Raw genomic sequence first — 20204 nt, 5'->3', positions numbered from 1 at the left:
AAACCGATGCATCGCATCGTTAACTTTTTATGCCGATGCACCGAGCGAATCGGGGAATCTTCCCATCCCTAATATATACACACACACACACACACACACACACACACACACACACACACACACACACACACACACACACACACACACACACACACACACACACACACACACACACACACACACACACACACACACACACACACACACACACACACACACACACACACACACACACACACACACACACACACATATATATATATATATATATATATATATTCATATACTCTTTAAACGTTTGGGGTCAGTAAGATTTTTAAAAGAAATTACTTAAATAAATAAATGCTGTTGTTTCTACTGCTAATCTATTCATTCATCAATGAATCCGGAATAAATAAGCACAACGGTTTTCAACATAAGAAATGTAATAAGAAGATAATAATCAGACAAAATGTTTCTTGTGCACCAAAATAGCATATTAGAATGATTTCTGAAGGATCATGTGACACTAAAGACTGGGGTAATGGCTGCTGAAAATTTAGCATTGCCATCACATGAATAAATTACATTTTCAAACATACTAAAATAGGAAAGTGTTTTTAAATACAAATACTTCACACAATTTTTGCTGTATTTTGGTGAGCATAAGAGACTTCTTTCAAAAACCTAAAAAAAATCTGCAATTATAGTATTGTATTATCAAGAAAAGGGGAAAAAAGGAGGAGGAAAAAAATTTGCACTCCAACGTTAAGTTACTTACGTGACAACAGCATTTGGGTTCTTCTCGACGGCATATACACGCAGTTTCCTCTTAGCCTGTTTTGCAGCGCAAAGCGAGGCGTTTACCAGTGGACCACGGCCTGCACCTAACACCATCAAAACCCTGAAAAGAAAACTCAGTGTTGACATAGTCTGCCAAGCAAACAGCATATCACTGCAATCTCTAGTTCATTAGGAACTGACAATGGGACACCTGGAAGTGTGTGAAGTCACTTACTGCACATTGGTTTCCATCTGTTCTTCAGGAACTCTGTCCAGCAGACATCTATATACAGCCTGTTGGGAAAGATAATTCACGATTTTTTTTGTTTTCTCAAGTGGTGGCTTTCCTTCACTACAGTGATGGGTATCGCTACACTACCATTTACTAGTTATGAGTCAGTAAGATGCTTTTATTTGATAAAAAATACAGTTAAAACAGCAATATTGTGAAATATTGTTACAATTTAAAGAACTGGTTTATATTTTAATATGCAATTTATTTATGTGATGGCAAAGATGAATACTCAGCAACCATTACGCCATTCTTCGATGTGAAGTCTTCAATGATTTTGTGCTCAAGAAATAGTTACTATCATTATATATATATTATTATCAAGGTTGTGCTGGTTAATTGTTTAGAATCCTTCAATGAATAAAAAGTACAGAACAGAATAAAACAGAGATTTTTGTACATGTAAGTCTTAACTGTCACTTTTGATCAATTTAATGTGTCCTTGCTGAATAGAAGTTCATTTCTTTTGGAGTAAAAAAATCTTACTGACCCCAAGTTCTTGAACAGTAATGTATATGAATCCTAAGGTGCTCAAACGCTTGCTTAAGTGTTTTTAACACATTTCTATGTGGTTGCTAGGGTATTTCCTAGCTAAATGAACAAATTAAATGCTAAATTAATAAATGTAAATGTAAAAGAGAACCCCCAACACTATCATATTGTGACCCCTAGATATGCCTCAGTTTCCCCCTTTTTGCCTATTTTACCATTTAACATAAGATTTAATGATGCAACAAACACCACCAATGAGCATAAATAACTGTTGACCAAATGATGATAGATTCTGCTTTCCATTAGCAAATCATTTTAACTCACCTGTTGGTACTGTGAATATTTGATGGGATCCTTTTCGAAAACTTCATACGTCTGTGATTCCAAATTGTCCATTAAAGGCTGATAAAACAATTAGGAATGACATTAGCATAACTGAAACCAAAAGAATCAATTCTGTGCTGAAAAACTCACTAGGCAAACGTTTATCCTTTGACACAGACCTGCAGTGGTGACTGAAGGTAATCTTCATAGCCTTTGGCGAAGTGCTCATAGGCATTAGGCGCTGGACGGTTTTGGTTGAGGTACTCCAGATACTGCAGGTACGAGCGCAAGTCTTTCTCATTGTGGCGGTTTTCCCCTGTGAAAATAAACTGAGCCTCCAGCTAGGGAGACCCCAGACTGTTAGATATCCTCCCTGAATAGAATGAATGTGACATAATATTGGTAACATTTACCTTGAAGAGGCGGAAGATGATTCGCTGGTGGGCTTTTGAAAGCACTGGAAACCCTTTTTTATTGGTTAGAAATATGCTGGTGGGGAGAATGGCTGCTTTGATTGGCTCTCCAAGCCACTTGTCGATCAACGTGTCAGATGGCAGGTCTGCTCCAATTTCAATAGCTTTACAAAGAAGAAAAAAATATAAAACTATTAGTATTCACAGCTTAATTTTTCATAGGCAATTATAAGCACTTCACTTTTGAGTTTTTTGCTCTTACCAAGGCATATCCTCTTGTTATAATCACAGAGTGTTCTGAATGAGTGCCACCTGAAGAGGAAAAAGGAAATTAAATGAACAGAGGCCAAAGATTGCTTTGTTCTCCATGTAGTTGAGTGAATTAATCACACAGTAGACCCAAATATGGGTTAGGAGAGAAAAAAACACTCATATTCATCCATGGGATGTTTTAATTAGATATTTAATATCTTTATTTAATTGAACAAATGGCTTTATTTCAGCTCCCTCACCATGCCCAGGTCTTCTCATCATTGCTGCCATCATCCATTTGTTTAAATGACTCGTTCTCGATGAGATCTTCACGCGTGTCCTCGGGAGCTAACAGTGGAACGCGTATCCAAAACTATGTAATTAAAAACAAATCAACACTGAACTAATTAATTCCTAATCAACAAAGAAAGCAGCATTACAACCAATTGAAAGAAAAGCAAATGGATTTGTTTGTGCTTGCACACTGATGCTTTACACGTGGCTTAGCATTTTAATTGAGTTTATACTGTGACCTTATTGGAACAGAGGTTGTGTCTTTGTATTTTGTACAAATGTTTCTAATAACTTACTTTCTAGTAAGCCAGCATGATAGAAAACACTACCACTTAAAAGTTTGGGGTCAGTAAGATTTTTGCAATGTTTTTGAAAGAAATCTCTCACAAAGGATGTATTAATTTAATCAAAAATACTGTAAAACAGTAATATTGTAAAGTATTATAATAATTTAAAATACCTTTTTTCATAATTTAAAATGTAACTTATTTCTGTGATGCAAATCTGAGTTTTCAGCAGCCATTACTTCAATCTTCAGTGTCACATGATCCTTCAGAAATCATTCTAATATGCTGATTTGCTGCTCAAGAAACATTTTTTTTACTATCAATGTTGAAAACAGTTGTGAAGCTTAATATTTTTGTGGAAATATGTATTTTTAAATATAATTAAGCACATTATTGCGTTAAAATGACAGCCCAATAAATTTTGCAAAAGGATCAGATCATTTCATCACTCCATGGATAATGCATATAGTATTATTTTAAATAATAGATGGACAGCAAGTGAAAATGATAAACAGTCTACTCACACCACTAATTAAATTTCCATCAGCGAAAAAAAAGAAGGAAGCAGCAGGGATGAAGATTATGCGTAAATGATAGGCCCTTGGTGTATAGATAAACAAATAATGGAGAGTTCTGAGCATATTTGTTTTCATTCTATGCTACAGATTGCCATTACCATGCAAGAGTGGTGTCCTGTGTGGATGTGGTTGAGCAGGATTCGAGCCAGGTTGGCACAGTGTGGACCCCTTAGGGGGATCATGAAAGCTGGCAGCCCCAGATAAGCACAGAAATTGAGCTCCTGTACCAGTGCCTGCAGCAAGGGCACAAAAGACATTAGAAGGAGTGATCACATCAAAATAAACAACAAATCTGCGCGGCTTCCTCTTTGTTGGGCAGATCTCCAATAAATGGCCCTCGTTTGCATCTGACTCTTGATTAAAGCTACAATGACACTGCAGAGTGTTTATCAAAAGCCCAACAGGGTCATTGCATCGTGTATGCATCATTTGTGACACAACAATAGGTAACAGCAAATTAATAATATCTGCCTATCAGATTAGACAAGGAATATATTTAAAGAATCTGAAGAGAAAAATAAGGACCTCAAATATATACTTAATTACAAAATAATAATAAACAAGACATTGTGAACGTACTGCTTCTGAATTCCTGCGTTCTGTGGTCAACTCTGAGTCTGTCTCAATCCAGGGTGACAGCTTTCCCACGATAAGAGTGTTCCAATCTAATAAAGAAAGAATGGACATCTTATTACAAAGATATAATCGTAATGTCTAAGTGTACTGTATGTAATTCTGTAAATGTAATTGCACAGAGTATCATGGACAAAGAAAATGGAGAACACGTTAGCTATTCAATCTTTAATTTTTTTAAAAAGAAACTTAATGAGGAAGTGACATTAAAGGGTCTTATCACACAATCTTTAATCATTATATTTTGTCCCGAGGTTCGTTTAAAAGCTAGTTAAGGTTTTTGTGGCAAAAATAGTCATGATTTAGGTTTCATAACCACTTTCCACTCTCTTTCTGACCCTTTTTTTCTATCTATTCTATCCTATCCTATCTATTCTTTAATAGATTGCTTTTAAGTCAGTCTTTGAATGTGAAATGTGACTTTATAGCATTTCACTCTTATCATTAATTCTTCTGGCCTTAATACTATCTATTTGACTTCCTCTAAATGATCTCACCATCATGGGTGGTACAAGTTTCTGAATACCAAATAGTCATTATTGATGTGCAAACGTAGGGCTGCCATGTATTAGTAATTTTTTTTCTATCTGACATCAGAAATATGCAGATGTTTTGCTTCAACAAAAAAGTCTTTTTGGACTAGGTAGGAAGTTTTTGAGTTCCGACAGCTCCAATGTGTTTTATATGTTTTCAAATTACATTGATCTATCACTTCAAAAGATCAAGAAAACTTTATTATGACATGATCCCTTTAAACCTCAAAAACATTTTTTTTCCCCCTCAACTGACAGTATTGGATGAGTGAATATTTAGATGCACAGATTTTCTTATATCTCACCTCTGCCACATAACAACAGGTCAGAGCGTGTTTGGGCTCCGGGCCGTGACTTAGAAGGATCCAGTTCATACTCCCTTCGGAACCGCGGGTGGAAAAGCGGCATGCACAGGAAATCAAAGCTATAGGACAGAATGATATGCATTTAGACAAACAGACCACACAAAGAAAACAGATACTGGTGGTATTTCAAGTAAATGCCAAAAGTCTACAATGTCATCAAAGGGGAGGGGTCTTCCAGACTTTACTGATCCTTGCTTAGGAATCACTAAAGTACATATTTTTAATTCAGAAACACCAAGCTTGTGTGGCATTACAAAACAAAAAGCATATAAATACAGTGATAAATCATTTATAATACTATGATTTCGATTTTATTCAGCTGTCAAATGATCAGCCTCTCCCTTCAGGCTCACAATCCCATCAGTCAATGAGGCCAGATCTTTAAATATAATGCATGCATCTCTAATCGCCTCCACTTTGAATAATAACTGAACAGATGTAAATTGTAATACGTCTGTATTCAGTAATAATTCTGCAACAATTTTTGTGCTGGAAAACGAACATGTCTCATCAACAAGACTGAATGAATCCACTCAAAAACATAAATATTAAGACGAACCAATAAAAAAATATAAACATCTATTCTGCAGGTGTTATAAAGGTTTCAAAAGAAATCCGAATGTTATTGCCGAAAACTGGTGTGCAAACGCATATGTGAGTTAAAAGCAAATCTGAAGAAGCCGCCAACAGCTAGCAAATGCTCATGTGCATCACGTGCAGCGACCTAGCCGAGCCAACTTCAAACTGAGCACACTTCACTTCATTTAGCAACAACGCTGATATAATTTGCCTGGTTACTGCGCCGAAAGCTCCCTTTGCTTACCCTAATTTGGCGACCGCCGCGAGGGTATCCGCCACTTCGGGAACACAACTCAAATCTCTCCCGCAGGAGACCCTGCTACCAGCACTGCCGGACGCCATCGTTAAGAGACGGGATGGGAGGGAAAATGAAACTGAGACAGGACTATAGAGAAACTGATGACATTTTGGCTCAATGCAAGAGTGCTTGCATTTTAGCAACAAATGGGGGATAGATCCAAAATGGCGATTGCCTGAAACGCAGTTTCTCTTTCTCGTACGAACCTATCGCGAGACTTCAGAACGAGATCAGACTACGGCAGACGTGATGCTGCAGAAAACCCAAAGAGATGATGCGCTCGCTGACGAAGTCGAATTTGCTCCAATAACTTTGAGAGAACGTTTAATTAGTTTTAAGGGGTTGAGTCGTTTATGTAATAAGCAGCTTGTTTTTGATACAACAGGATAATTCATTATGAATTGAGTAGTGAATTATGAATATCCACGGCAACGAATTATTTTAATTAAACTGAGCTCTTCTTGTTTCCAGATTAAACCTGTGTGCCAAAAGGATTTTGCCCTGGAATTTTACAAATAATATTTGAAGGCTTTATTGTTGCCTGAAGTAGAATAGATATCCAAAACAGATTGAATTAGTTGCTCACATCTCTTACCCCAGCCACAAAATATCAGAACCAAATCACAAGAAATCACTTATCACTTAGATTTAAATACATTTATTAATAAATCTGATTCTGCAACATTGAATTGAAAGCTTATGACAGTCAACCATTGTTTGTGTATATCATAAAATTAAAATAAAATTGGAATAGAAATAAAAACACAATTATCAGAGTGTATTCTAATGTATTCAAATTGTAAAGACATGCCTCTTGTCCAGTGTGCCACCCTCTTTACACTTTGTTTTACTAATGGCTCCTGGTTGGAGGAAATAATTTATGAATTAAAACCACAAACAACCTTAAAACATGCTGTTAAACCATGGTATCACCAATATACTTTATTATTGTAATCAAATATTTGTAAATCATGAAAAAAGATTTAGGGAAATGGCAATACTCACCTGCATAAAAAAAGCATTGTAAAAAACATTTAATCAAACCATTAAATAGTTTCATACACATTTCGTTTGAATTTAGTGTTGTAATCCATATGGTTTATTTCACTATACATAAACCTTTTTGAAAATATTTCGTGAGGTTTGCATTTTAGTCCTTGTGTGTGTGTGTGTGGAAAAACAGACTGAGCACATTACACTCTTATCTCAGCATTTTCATGATTATGTTTGAAGAGTCGCTTCACTGTTGTGCCTCAGTGGTGACCACAGAAGCATATCAGGTATAGCCTAGTGTAGCAAAGATTTTTGCTGAGACATCACATGCGTATGTATGTGTGTGGGTGTGAATACTCCCCACTTCATATAAAGACTTAGAGGAGTCTTTTTTGTAAGTACGACTTCCATGGCTTCCAAGGCTCAACTCTGCACCAAATGTCTAGCCATTATCTCACTATAAATGGAAAATGGCTCTTCAGGATGTTTGTGGTTTCCTGGAGACTCTTGATGACATCAGCCCATGCACTTACCTACCAAACGAGATGGGATACATGTGGAGGACACCGTTTGAGTTTGACAGAGATAGTGCTTTTCATTTTCTTTTCCCCCCTCAGCAGTGCAGCAGAAAAAACAGAGCACCAACTCTTTTCTCTTCAACTTTCTCCAGTCTGTCACCTCATCAACAACCCTTTCAGCTATCCCATGGTACCACAACTTTGGGTTTTATATTTCAGGATGGCGTGATAGCTGCTGCAGACACTCGTGCCAGCTGTAAAGGTCTAATTTGCTGCCCGATAAGTCAAAAGATTATGCCTATCCACTCTCACCTGGTGGTCAACACCTCGGGCAGTGGTGCCGATTGTATGCTGTGGGAACGGATTCTTACCCGTGAGATGAGGCTTTACCAGCTTCGTCATCGCAAGAGACTAAGCATCAATGGGGCTGCAAAACTGCTCTCCACGATGCTTCATCCATTCAAAGGCACTAATGTGTGTGTGGCAGCTACTCTATGTGGATGGGATGGAGAAGAAACTCAAGATACACTACAGTCCTGCATGGAAATCGCAGATGTTAAGGAAGCAGTGGAACAGGATAGCAATGTATCCGCAATTTCAGATGTATCTGCTCAAGGTGGTGTGAAAATGGCCTCTATAAATGAGCAGGATGAGATCTCAAAGGACACTCAAGCACTGAATCCAACTGTGTCAAATCAAAATACAAAAAACGTTCTGTCTACTTTTGGAGGACGGTCTGGTCCCAGGGTGTGCTATGTTTGCAGTGATGGCCTGCAACTGAAAGGAGAGATAATATCAGTGGGCTCAGGGTCACCCTATGCGTACGCTGTGCTTGATGATGGTTGGAGATGGGGAATGACTGTGGATGAGGCAGTGGCACTGGCCCGGGAGGCTGTTTTCAGAGCCACTCACTGGGACGCCTACTCTGGGAATAATGTAGACCTTTTCCACATCACTGCCCATGGCTGGAGACGCAGAGACAGAGAAGATCTGAAGGAGGAGTACTACAGAGAGAGGGAGAGAGAGAAGAAGAAGATCAAGGAGAGGGAGAAAGAGAGACAGAAAAGAGAGGGGGATGAGCTGGTTGAAGGGGAAGGTGATATATATTCAGTACACTGTGGATAGGGACACAAACTGTGGAAATACAAAAAGACATGGATGGAATGTGTATGTGATGGACAGAAATAGCAGTTGTTGTGAGTAGAACAATGTCAGGCAGTTCACTTGATAGCACAGATAAAAAGAATCCACAATGCACAGGGAAATAAAACAAGTTCTCATAAACTCTTTGTATTTCAACCAAAAAATAAAATAGTTATCAATACACTGCATTTTTTTCAGATAAACAATTGTAACCACAAACACATTGGATTTAACTTGATATTGTAGCTAAGCACCAAGAATTTATTGAGTTTGTATTTTAAATCAATATTATCCCACTTAAAAAAATAAATAAAAATATATGAGTCAACAAATTTAGTCCATGTACAATAATTGACAATGTAGCCTAAATGTGCAATAAATGCTGCCTTATAAGTTAATGTGTGACTCAGCAATATTTTGATAAATGAATGAAACAACGGATTTAAAAAAAAGTCTAAACATTTGGATAAATAAGATAAAAAAGAATGAACAATTTGATAATAAAAAAGATAAAAAAAGATCAAAAGATCATAAAAAGGCCAAACAAACAAACCCATTCAGATTTTTCATGCTATGATCTGTCTAACCCTTGGAGACCCATTGATACTAATGATACATTTTGTTTTCTCATTGAAAGTGTTTGTGGGAAGCCATAGCCGATATATAGTATATATATATATATATATATATATATATATATATATAGTTTTGTAAAATTATTAAATGTCAAATTGTTAAAGACTGCATTTGTTGACACTATAATGTTGTCAGTGTAAGTGCTGAAATATCGGAAATGTGTTTAAAAATCTTATCACCGTTATTGAAAAAAATTATATCGCGATACATATTGATATTGAATTATTGTCCAGCCCTATGCTTGTTGTATAACTTTATTAAGCTGTGACATTCAATGTACTTTTTTCAAGTCAAAAACTGTCACTATGACACATTACAGAGTGTCAGTCACTTGTATGAGTAGTTTAGGCATATTTAGTAAAAAGTACTGTTTAATTGCTTCAAACAAGAGTCCCGCTTCTGTCGGTCATCCTAGGCGTTAGATGGCGATGCGGTGCCATAAACTTTTGCAACTTCAACATGTAACATACAAGAAGCAGAACGCCGCTTCTGGTCAATTATCCGAAACATGGCGCTGTCTAGTGTACTGCGGAGTGAGTCTGCGGATTTTGCAGATCGCTTTAACCAGCCCTTTGCAAACGGTTGTGGCCTTAACCAGACGGATCTCGGCTTTGGAGCAGCACTGGATGAAAGTCTGAACTTCGCTGTGAAACCGCTGGATGAAGGGGATGAACCGGAGAGAAAAATCGAGTTTCTTCACGGCACGACCACCTTAGCATTCAAAGTGAGTTCGTTTAGCCAGCAGCTAACAGCATCTTGCCAGTTTAAAAAACTGTTTACTCCACCTTACAATCAATATCGTCATATCCTAATAATTATGACACATTCAGAAGCGTGTGGCTTTTATAAAACTACCTAAATGTTTATGCAATGTGTGTAATGAATAGAAAAAGGCTGAATGGAAAACTGACTAGAGCAAGAGCCTTTTTAGTTAACGTTACTCACAAACGCTAAGTAAGTTACGCCAGTGTTTCCTCATTTACTGGTTTATTTACTCGCGTAGTACTTTTGACAAGTTTTTATTGTATGAAGAGTGATATGCACTAATGAATGGATTAAATGAAGTGGTTTTGTCTATGACTCCTCAATGGCAGCGCCCCATTCATTTCAGTCACAGTAACCGCAAACTTGTGTCATAAACAGAATTAAAACGTGTTTATAGTGCTGCGAATTCTGTAAAAGTCTGTATGAAAGTTTAAATGTGGGCTGATTACAGTATGAATTCATACAGACTTCAGCTTTGCTCCAGAATGTCAAAGTGAAGATATATATATATATATATATATATATATATGACAGATAATGACACGGCAAAATGTGCTTTTTCATTGTTGCCTATTAGTGTCCAGTTGTTGCTTGTTCGTAAGTAGATGATCTGTCAAAATCTTATGCAGAGAGAAATTACACGTTTAATATACTTTTTAATTATAGTGAATGCATTTATTAGTAGATTAGAACTGGGTTTGAGTTACTGACAAATGTGTTATATAATCACGACTCTGTAGCCAAACTGTTTACATGTTAAAACTGTTAAGATTTACTCTAACTGCCAGTTTATTGTCTTCAGTGGCATAATGTATACTCATTTGAGTGATTGGCACTAAATTACTTTTTGACTTAATAGATTATTCCCAAGCATGTGCTAGTCTTAATAGTTAAAACAAACAAATTATGACTTGTTAATTTCATCAAGTGTCATTCTATGTATTTTAAGTCAACAATATTCTTCCAGATAATAGTGACGTGAAAAACCGCAGACAGGACAGTATAATTCTGTTTTAAGTTTTTATTTACAATTTTATTTATTGATTTTTTGCTGCATTAAGATAAATGTCTGTGTATGGCAACTTTGAATGGCTCTCAATAGACAAAGATGCTCTATAGGACCAGATGGATTAGTTTCATAATCTACCAGCTAATTGTACCACACTGTACCAAGCCTTGACTACTTGGTTAATTTTTAGATTAAAATACATTATACATCAGCATTTTGTCATTTTCCATAGTACCAATAGTAATAAAATGTAAAAAGTTGTCTTTTCTCCATTAATATTAAGTTTGCAAGCTTCACCCTCTTATTTCTGTCATCTCTCAGTTTCAGCATGGCGTCATTGTGGCTGTGGATTCCAGAGCGACAGCCGGCTCCTACATCGCTTCACAGACAGTGAAGAAGGTGATTGAAATCAACCCGTACCTGCTCGGCACCATGGCCGGAGGAGCCGCAGACTGCAGCTTCTGGGAGCGTCTGTTGGCTAGGCAGTGCCGCATCTACGAGCTGCGCAACAAAGAGCGCATTTCTGTAGCAGCTGCCTCCAAGCTACTGGCTAACATGGTGTATCAGTACAAAGGCATGGGCCTCAGCATGGGCACGATGGTCTGCGGCTGGGACAAAAGAGGACCGGGTAAATATCTTATGCTTTTGTTAAGCGGACAGTTCATCCAAAAATTAAAATTCGCTCATGATTTACTCACCCCTCAAGTTGTTCCAAACCTGAATGAGTTTCTTTATTCAGCTAAACACAAAGAAGATGTTTTGATAGATATTGGTAACCAAACTATTGATGGTAGTCATTGACTTCCATATTTTTTCCCCTCCATACTATGGTAGTCAGTGGCTACCGTCAACTGTTTGTTTATTAACAATAACATTCTTCAAAATATCTTTTATTTTTATTTTTTTAATGATCAACAAAAGGAAGAAACTCATACATGTTTCCTTTATCCCTTTAAGTGGATTAAAACTTGATTAGACAAAATTCTTCTAATTGGTCAGAAGCATTTTTGGACCTTGTTGCATTTGGCCACATATATAATTTACATAAAACATAAAACATGCTGGTAATATTAACATAATTGCTTTAGTACTAAGCTTCTTATAATAATTTATATAATGCTTACATAATATATAATATGTACAGATGTGTTATTATATATGTATATATATTATTATAAATAGTAAAATATAATAGAAATGTATATTGTAATTTATGTTAATATAATTGATTTAGTACTGCTTATGTATTTATTTATTTATTTTTTAATTATTTTTGGAACTGCCAGTAATAATGCTTTGATATTGTTATGATTTTTGAGATGCTTTGATTTTTTTTATTAATCATATTATTATGATTTCTAGGAAAATAAAAGAATTAACTTTAACATTATCGTAAATATTACAATTAAAATGCTAATTACATATTTCATAATGCTATTTACAATAATATTTGCTTTTAATTAAAGGTATTTTTCTGCTTTCAATTCCTTTCTGCTTCCATCAAAAGCGTTGAGCAGAAACATTCCAGCTGTAATCTTGTCTGCATCTGCAATAGCTTTGTGATGTAAAAGACTGTCAGTAGGGACCTTTCTTTTCTTTTTTGCCATTTATGTTTTGACTGATTGCTGCAGTTGGCATGGGGACAAATTATGTTATTATTTTCTCTGCTGATTTGACCCTGCCTTTCTGCTGAAATAGCTTTGTAAAAATAGCTCTATCACCATAATTTCCTGCCAGTCTCCACTCTCCAGCAGTTTTAATGGTTTTAACTGGTTTTAATATGCAGCACCATGATTTTTTTTTTTAGATGAATCACAAACTTGCACATTAATGGACTCTCAAGACCTTTGCTTTTCTAGACCATGATGGATATCCATTTTTCTTAATTGGACATTGCATTTAGATCTATAAGAGGCTTTTAATCTAATGGCCTTAATGGTGAGCTCTGCCCATTTTAAGTTCATTTTGTTTCTTCCTAACATGAGGTGTGCAAGCCTAAATGAAGCAAAACTGACTGAGAAAGACGAAGATAAATTACTGATACAAAATGTGGTTCATATCATAAGCATGAGTGTGCAAACCAGGGAGTTGTTTTAGACAGTACCACCAGATGGCAACATAGCGCTCTCTGATAGTGATGCATCCCTCAATTGCAGACACTGGGTTGCTGTAACCGCTCTACATCACAGGCGATGTGTTTAAAGAGGCCTTGCACAGTGACACAGTAATGGGAAATCAATATGCCGGTGACTGTGGGCCAGGAGGGAGCAACACCATGATGGACGTGGCTCTCAGCCAGGGCAATCGGGTCGCATGCAAAATCCCGTCAGCTCAATCAATTGGGGTTTATGCGGTGACACAGGCTAGCGTTGTCCCAAAAAAAAAACCCAACAACCTTTGCCTAGCAGGCAAACAAAAGTGTGTGGTAAATCTTCCAATCAATTTTGCAAGTAATGATTGCTGTTAGAAGTTCAATAGCAGCACTGGCTTGTGATTCAATAGAGAGGTAAATGTTGTGCAAATTAAATCAATCTTTATTAAACGCACCACATTTACTCTGTTAACAATGTCTGGCACACTTATTCCTGTGATAAAGTGTCTGTTTGCTTTGAGGAATAAATTTGATTAAAGAAACTGTTAGATGGTTCTGACAAAGATGGTAATAATACAGTTTAATGCAGTGCAACTACTGTTGAGACCACCTTCGATGCCTCCGAGTTTTAGTCTGTGTGGTGTTTAGGGCTGTTCTACAGATGCATTCTCTCTTTGCTGGTTGAGTTATGTACTCTGGTATCAAAATTTGTCAAGTGATCTGATAACAAGTGAACAGAGCCAAATTCATGTAATTGTGATCCAGTTTGCGATTCGATCACAGTGCAGTCCAAATGTTCTACTCGGAGGCGGTTAGCAGTTAAGCACTTAGCTAAACCAACAGTGTAAACATCATATGAAAAATTTTAAAAACTATTGAAAATTAGAAATGTTGCTATAAACTGAAATAAAATAAGTACTAAAATTACTAATAATAACTGGATAAATAAAATGCATAGCAAAATTGCTCAAACCTAAACTAAAAGTAAAAAAGAAAACATAAATATGCTAAAATAACACTGTTGACAGATTGCATGATATGAAGTGGTTATATGTGACCCTGGACCACAAAACCAGTCTTAAGTTGCTGGGGTATATTTGTAGCAATAGCCAAAAATACATTGTATGGGTCAAAATTATAGATTTTTCTTTTATGCCAAAAATCATTAGGATATTAATTAAAGATCATGTTCCATGAAGATATTTTGTAAATTTCCTACTGTAAATATATCAAAACTTAATTTTTGGTTAGTAATATGCATTACTAAGAACTTAATTTGGACAAATTTAAAGGCGATTTTCTCAATATTTAGATTTTGTTGCACCCTCAGATTCCAGATTTTCAAATAGTTGTATCTCGGCCAAATATTGTCCTATCCTAACAAACCATACATCAATGGAAAGCTTATTTATTCAGATGGTGTATAAATCTCACTTTTGAAAAATTGACCCTTATGACTGGTTTTGTGGTCCAGGGTCACACATTTACATTTATTCATTTAGCAGATGCTTTTATCCAAAGTGACTTACAAATGAGGAATACAACAAGCAATTCATCATAAAGAGGCAATTAAACATGAAGTGCTTGCAATACAAAGTTTCAGATATCGTTTAGAATGCTAGAATAAGGAAGGATTAAGGAAAAGTGAAAGCATCCATAGAGTGATTTTGTGCCTCTCTGTGACGGTTACATGAGATGCATGTTGAGACACAGGTGTTTACAAGCCCAATGTGACCCACTGTCTAAAGTAATTCAAGTGTTTCATTAGTGATCTGGTTCCTGTTAAAACAACCATTATAATCTGTATTCTCTTTCTGTATATTTCTACATTACACATTCATTTTGTATCTATTATAATTTGTACTCCGATAGCTTGTTGTGCACCTACTTTGAAAGTATAGACAACTTCTGTCCTGCCAGGAGCTGCAAATATCAGCAGGACTGCTATCTCAAAGACGTATGAAGCTCTTTCAACTGGCAGCTTTTCATGTTGTGTAGACGCGGACTGCCGATGTGCATGCATGCTTAGACGTCTGTACACAGAGTTGCTTTGCTTTCTGAGCAGCTGCTCTCATCAGCGGCACTCTTAACCAACCATGGCTGTGTGACAATCTGCAAAGCAGTCAGCCAATCACCTGTGTATATTCCTTCCTTTTGTCTTGAAGTTGCCTTTCGTACATGCAGACAGCCACATTTTTAGTCTAGCACATCTAACTGCCTGTCACCTTTGTGATGGAGTGCAAGGAGCCAGGCTGTCGTAACATCCAGAGATCGCTCCCGCTTCAACGCCTCTGCTTTATGAGGGCTCGCAAATTCAAGTGCCTCCTTTGTTCACCTTTACTTCCCTACCCTTTCTCAGCGACGCAGGTAGCGTGCGACGTCCGTTGTGTGATAAAACGATCCCAGGTGTTGTACGTAAAAAAAAATTCCAGTTTGCTGAAGTACCCTCGCACTCCGCTCCTAATGAGAACCGGTGCCTTGTGGGTGAAAGAGACGTCCTATTGCATTTTTAACCTGTTTTTAGTCATCACACTTGGCTATACAAAATGGTAAATTACCCTGTATATATTCAGGGTGCTGTAACGATTATCAGGTCGAGCTAACGATGCATACAGAGGGTGTAATTTGCTTGTTGAAGACTTCTGTGCCTCATTGTCCTTAAAATCTCTCTTTGAGCCTATGTCGGGTCCTTGAACTTTACTTAAAGTTTCCAGAGTACAAAGGAATATTTCAGATTGCATTTTCAGTGCTAGTTATGTTCGAACTAGTCTGTCGTACCCAGACCTTTAGACTGATGGCAGATGGCTGTCTGACCAACATGTAAAGCAACCAGTCACTGTTTGTTTTGTTCAGCATCATTAGGGGCGTGAAAATGTAAAGTTGCTGTTCCTACAATAATAGACTGGCATGCATCATTCAAGAATGATGTCTTTAGCCGTCAAGAAGAAGAGTCTATGCAGTGAGCATCACATACTTATAAAAATCCAGCGTTTAGTTGATCCTAATCATTGTCAGTTGTAGACACAAGAGCTTTCTTCTTCCTTGAGGGGGTTTGGTGTCACATTTGCTGAAAATTTACTCACCCAAAATGTAGATGAGTTTGTTTATTCGTCAGAACAGATTTGGAGAAATTTGAGCATTACATCACTTGCTCACCAGTGGATCCTCTGCAGTGAATGGGTGCCGTCAGAATGAGAGTCCAAACAGCTGATAAAAACATCACAATAATCCACAACATTAAATAATGTGCTTGTAAGAAACAAATGATTTACATTTAATAATTTAGCGGACACTTTTATCCAAAGCGACTTACAAATGAGGAGAACAATAGAAGCAATCAGACCAACAAGAGAACAACAGTATACAAGTGCTGTGACAAGTCTCAGTTAGTCTAACACAGTACACATAGCAATTTTTTTTTTTTAATAAATGAGTGAATAGAATAGGTAAGTGCTAGTATTAATTGGTCAGGTGCTGGCGAAAAAGATGTCTTTAGACGTTTTTTGAAAATGGCTAAAGACTCAGCTGCTCGAATTGAGATAGGCAGGCCGTTCCACCAGCTGGGAACAGTCCAGGAAAACCGAAACTTTACCTTTAAGGCGTTTTACCTTTTAAACAAAACACTTCTGGCCAAAATACCAGTCCGTAATTCATAATAATGCTTCCATCAGTGAACAAGTCCATCCCCTGTTGTCCTTTCACACAAAAATCCACTCATATTTTAGTTGGAAGCAACGGTTTGAAGTGAAAAATGTCTTAATGATGAAACAGTTTTTCGCTTCACAAGACATTAATTGAAAGACTGATTGATGGACTCGTGTTGTGAATTATTATTATTAATAGCTGTTTGAACTCTGAGGGAAGAACTCTTGGATGGCCTGAGGGTGAGAATTTTTTGCAAATTTTAATTTTTTTTGGTGAGCTATTCCTTTAAAACGGACTTTTCATTACTTTTTCAAATATTAAAATCATTCAGTCATCGCAAACGTTGCAATAATTTGTGATATTTCCGTTTCTAAAATCTTTTATTTGTTGTTCCAAACCAGTATGACTTTGTTTCCACTGCAGAACAGAAAAGAAAAGTTGTTTTTTTCCATACAGTCAGTGGTGTCCAAATGTTGTTTCGGACTCCATCGACTTTAATTATGTGAACAAAAACAGTCGAAAAATTCCAAATTCCTTTTGTGTTCCAAAAAGTGACTAAATGACAATTCATTTTTGGGTGAACTGTCCGGTTAACAGTCCATCTGCAGCCTGGTTCTGCTGGCGCACAGATGGGACATAGTCACCATTACTGTAGGAGTGAGTTTCATCATTGCGCGGCCTCACGGACACTTGAAACCTTGAGGTGATCTACTGCTGGACCAGACAGCGACCCACCAGATGCACCGATTGTGATCTGCATCGTCCATCATGTTTGGTGAGATGTCAGATCTTCAGGTTTAGATCAATAATTAATTCTGTTGTTTTTGGAGCGATCAATAGCATAGCACCTCAGGCGGTGCCCCAGGGTGGATGCTATGTTTGCCCGTGCCTGGTCAGCAGCTTGTCCTTAGCTTTCTGAATATTAGCTAAATGTAAGCTCTCCTTCTGTAACTTTGATGCTGAAGCCCCTAGGTACCCCCAATACCAAACTCCATCTACCAAACATCCGGCTGTCAGAAAAAATAATCAACCAACCTTTCCCATGATTCCTTTTCTCACATGTACTCAGCAAGATGGATTTGACCTTGTATTGTTCAGAACATTATTTATAACCTTGTGTTCATAACATTACATCGATCTACTGAATTCTCTCTGAAGGGTTTTGCTTTTTTTATTTTGTTAACGCTTTCATCTTCCATGGAGGCGCCTGCCTTTTTAACACAGCAGGACGTAAAGCAGTGCTGATGGTCTCTTTCTTCCTCTTCCTTCTGCTTTCCTCTGATCGCAGGGCTCTACTACGTGGACTCAGAGGGCAACCGAGTGTGTGGAGACCTGTTCGCAGTTGGTTCGGGATCCATGTACGCCTACGGTGTCGTCGACATCGGCCTTCGCTACGACCTGACTGTAGAAGAAGCATGCGACCTGGGCCGCCGCGCCATCCACCAAGCTACTTACCGTGATGCCTACAGCGGAGGCCAAGTCAACCTCTACCGCGTCCACAGTGATGGCTGGGAAAGGGTCTCGCAGGAAGACGTGCTTCAGCTGCACCTTAAATACCAGAGCGAGAAAGCATAGAAGGAGGGGTTGGGAGGAGAAAAGGGATGAGGGGAAAGGCCACAGCGGTAGCTGGGTTTCGAAAGGAAGGATGAGACCGGTCAGATGAGGAATGAATTGCAGATTAGTGCTATAACCTGAAAGGCACTTCGGTTAACTTAATGAAATCAAATCTGCTTCCAAGAAAGTTAATGCCAACTCTTTTGTAAGAGCTGGCTCGTCTGCACATGAGAACACGAGCAAGGCTGTCTCTTTCCCTCTCTCATCTCTCGAAGTTAGACCAGTTTCCGTTATTTTTCTCAGTATATTATTCGTCGAGTTTTCAACCAGTTTCAGTAGCATTACAACCCCAGCCATTGCAGTTTCACTTGTTGATTGTGATTATAAAATAAGGGGGCGCTGTATCCCAATGGACACCGTGACAAGCCAAAACTCCAGTTGGCTAGCTCTCACTGAGTGGGTGTGGGCTTCTGTTCTTCTCATCTCACATGTATCTGCAGTTACCACAGTTACTAAACCTGCTCTCAATAAACCTTGGATTTTTGCTATTTAAGTGTTATTTTTTTCTCCTTGATCCCGATGTATTGGTTGGTAAGTGTTTTGACAGGTGTTTACAAGTTTGTGCAGTGGCCCCAAAATGTATTTGGAATCACACTTGATGTATGAATGCCATTGCATTAGATAACAAAATATCAAACCAGCTGCATCTGCACAGAGCCAGCAAATGTTCTCAGAACTACTTGTCAATTTTTGCAGTTAATTTTAGATAGATTTTTTCTAAATTAGATAGATATAATAATGTAATGTCAAAATTACAGCAGAAATAACAGAGGCAATATCTTAGGCCATATAGTTTATTCACGTTACATCAAATATTGTGCTGATTTGAGAACCACTCGTCTTAAGTACAGCTGTCTTAAATTTCAACAGTATATTTGTTGTATTATAATTTAGAATACTTCTTTTTGGGAAACGGGAGAAACTGTTTGTGCTATTTTTCATTAAATGTCACTTTGATATTTTATCAAATTAGGGCTGTCAATTAAATTGATTAATTATATACAAAAATGTGTTGGCAAAAATTTACGCAATTAATCATGCCCCCTGACCCGTATGTAAATTCCTTAAGGGATTTTCCTACTTTGGGAGCAGTTGAAGCTTGAAATGCCACCATCATGTTTTTGCCTCAATAATGTAATGTCTTGGAATTTATCAATATTTTCTGTGAAAACCCCCCCAAATTAACATATTTGCTCTTAAATGGGAATATATATATACACTGCCATTCAAACGTTTGGGATCAGTAAGATTTGTAATGTTTTCCAATGAAGTTTCTTATGCTCATTGAGGCTGCATTTGTTTGAAATGTGATTTGACAATATATACCACTGTTCAAAAGTTTGGGGTCAGTAAATTTTCTTTATTTTTTCTTGAAAGAAAAAATATTTTTATTTAGCAAGTGTGTGTTAAATTTTTAAAAAGTGAGAGTAAAGACTTACATTGTTAGAAAAGATTACTATTTTGAAAAAATGCTGTTCTTTTTAAACTTTTTATTCATCAAAGTATCCTCAAAAGTATCACAGGTTCCAAAAAATATTAGGCAGCACTACTGTTTCCAATGTTGATAATAAATCAGCATATTAGAATGATTTCTGGAGGATAATGTGACACCGAAGACTGGAGTAATGGCTGATGAACATTCAGCTTTGCATCTCAGAAATAAATTATATTTTAAAATGTATTAAAA

General features: G+C 37.2%; 3 protein-coding genes across 3 annotated transcripts in view; 2 read left to right on the top strand and 1 right to left on the bottom strand.

Moving 5' to 3' along the window:
* The window catches only part of LOC107694666 (protein arginine N-methyltransferase 5-like), a 29570-nt gene extending 23264 nt beyond the window's left edge, over positions 1-6306 (bottom strand). The window contains exons 1-11 of the mRNA XM_016494353.1: positions 6049-6306; positions 5166-5284; positions 4274-4359; positions 3793-3927; positions 2796-2908; positions 2546-2595; positions 2284-2447; positions 2050-2211; positions 1871-1948; positions 998-1056; positions 761-883 (exon numbers count right to left, since the gene is read on the bottom strand). Of these exons, the coding sequence (XP_016349839.1) occupies positions 761-883; positions 998-1056; positions 1871-1948; positions 2050-2211; positions 2284-2447; positions 2546-2595; positions 2796-2908; positions 3793-3927; positions 4274-4359; positions 5166-5284; positions 6049-6146 (1187 nt within the window). The 5' untranslated portion in view covers positions 6147-6306. The remainder of the gene's footprint in view (positions 1-760; positions 884-997; positions 1057-1870; positions 1949-2049; positions 2212-2283; positions 2448-2545; positions 2596-2795; positions 2909-3792; positions 3928-4273; positions 4360-5165; positions 5285-6048) is intronic.
* Positions 6307-7565: 1259 nt separating this feature from the next.
* psmb11a (proteasome 20S subunit beta 11a) lies at positions 7566-8738 on the top strand. The gene has a single exon (XM_016494331.1). It carries the CDS (start codon positions 7566-7568, stop codon positions 8736-8738), a length of 1173 nt encoding a protein of 390 aa, XP_016349817.1.
* A 1121-nt stretch (positions 8739-9859) lies between these two features.
* Positions 9860-19069, top strand: LOC107694665 (proteasome subunit beta type-5-like). The gene is made up of 3 exons (XM_016494352.1): positions 9860-10116; positions 11488-11794; positions 18192-19069. The coding sequence occupies exons 1-3, from the start codon at positions 9901-9903 to the stop codon at positions 18476-18478; spliced, it is 810 nt and encodes a 269-aa protein (XP_016349838.1). The 5' UTR covers positions 9860-9900; the 3' UTR covers positions 18479-19069.
* Positions 19070-20204: the final 1135 nt, after the last annotated feature.

Source organism: Sinocyclocheilus anshuiensis, unplaced genomic scaffold (assembly GCF_001515605.1).
Source record: "Sinocyclocheilus anshuiensis isolate Anshui unplaced genomic scaffold, SAMN03320099.WGS_v1.1 scaffold1638, whole genome shotgun sequence".
Taxonomy (NCBI): Eukaryota; Metazoa; Chordata; class Actinopteri; order Cypriniformes; family Cyprinidae; genus Sinocyclocheilus; species Sinocyclocheilus anshuiensis.
The sequence above is the reverse complement of the archived record's forward strand: the minus strand, read 5'-3'. Positions and strand labels throughout refer to the sequence as shown.

What these genes read in the sequence shown, in the direction of transcription:
- psmb11a (XM_016494331.1), top strand. Translation starts at nt 7,566, where the DNA reads ATGGCTCTTCAGGATGTTTGTGGTTTCCTGGAGACTCTTGATGACATC.
- LOC107694665 (XM_016494352.1), top strand. Translation starts at nt 9,901, where the DNA reads ATGGCGCTGTCTAGTGTACTGCGGAGTGAGTCTGCGGATTTTGCAGAT. An exon ending in CGACCACCTTAGCATTCAAA is followed by an intron (nt 10,117 to 11,487) that starts GTGAGTTCGTTT and finishes GTCATCTCTCAG; the next exon opens with TTTCAGCATGGCGTCATTGT. An exon ending in CTGGGACAAAAGAGGACCGG is followed by an intron (nt 11,795 to 18,191) that starts GTAAATATCTTA and finishes CTCTGATCGCAG; the next exon opens with GGCTCTACTACGTGGACTCA.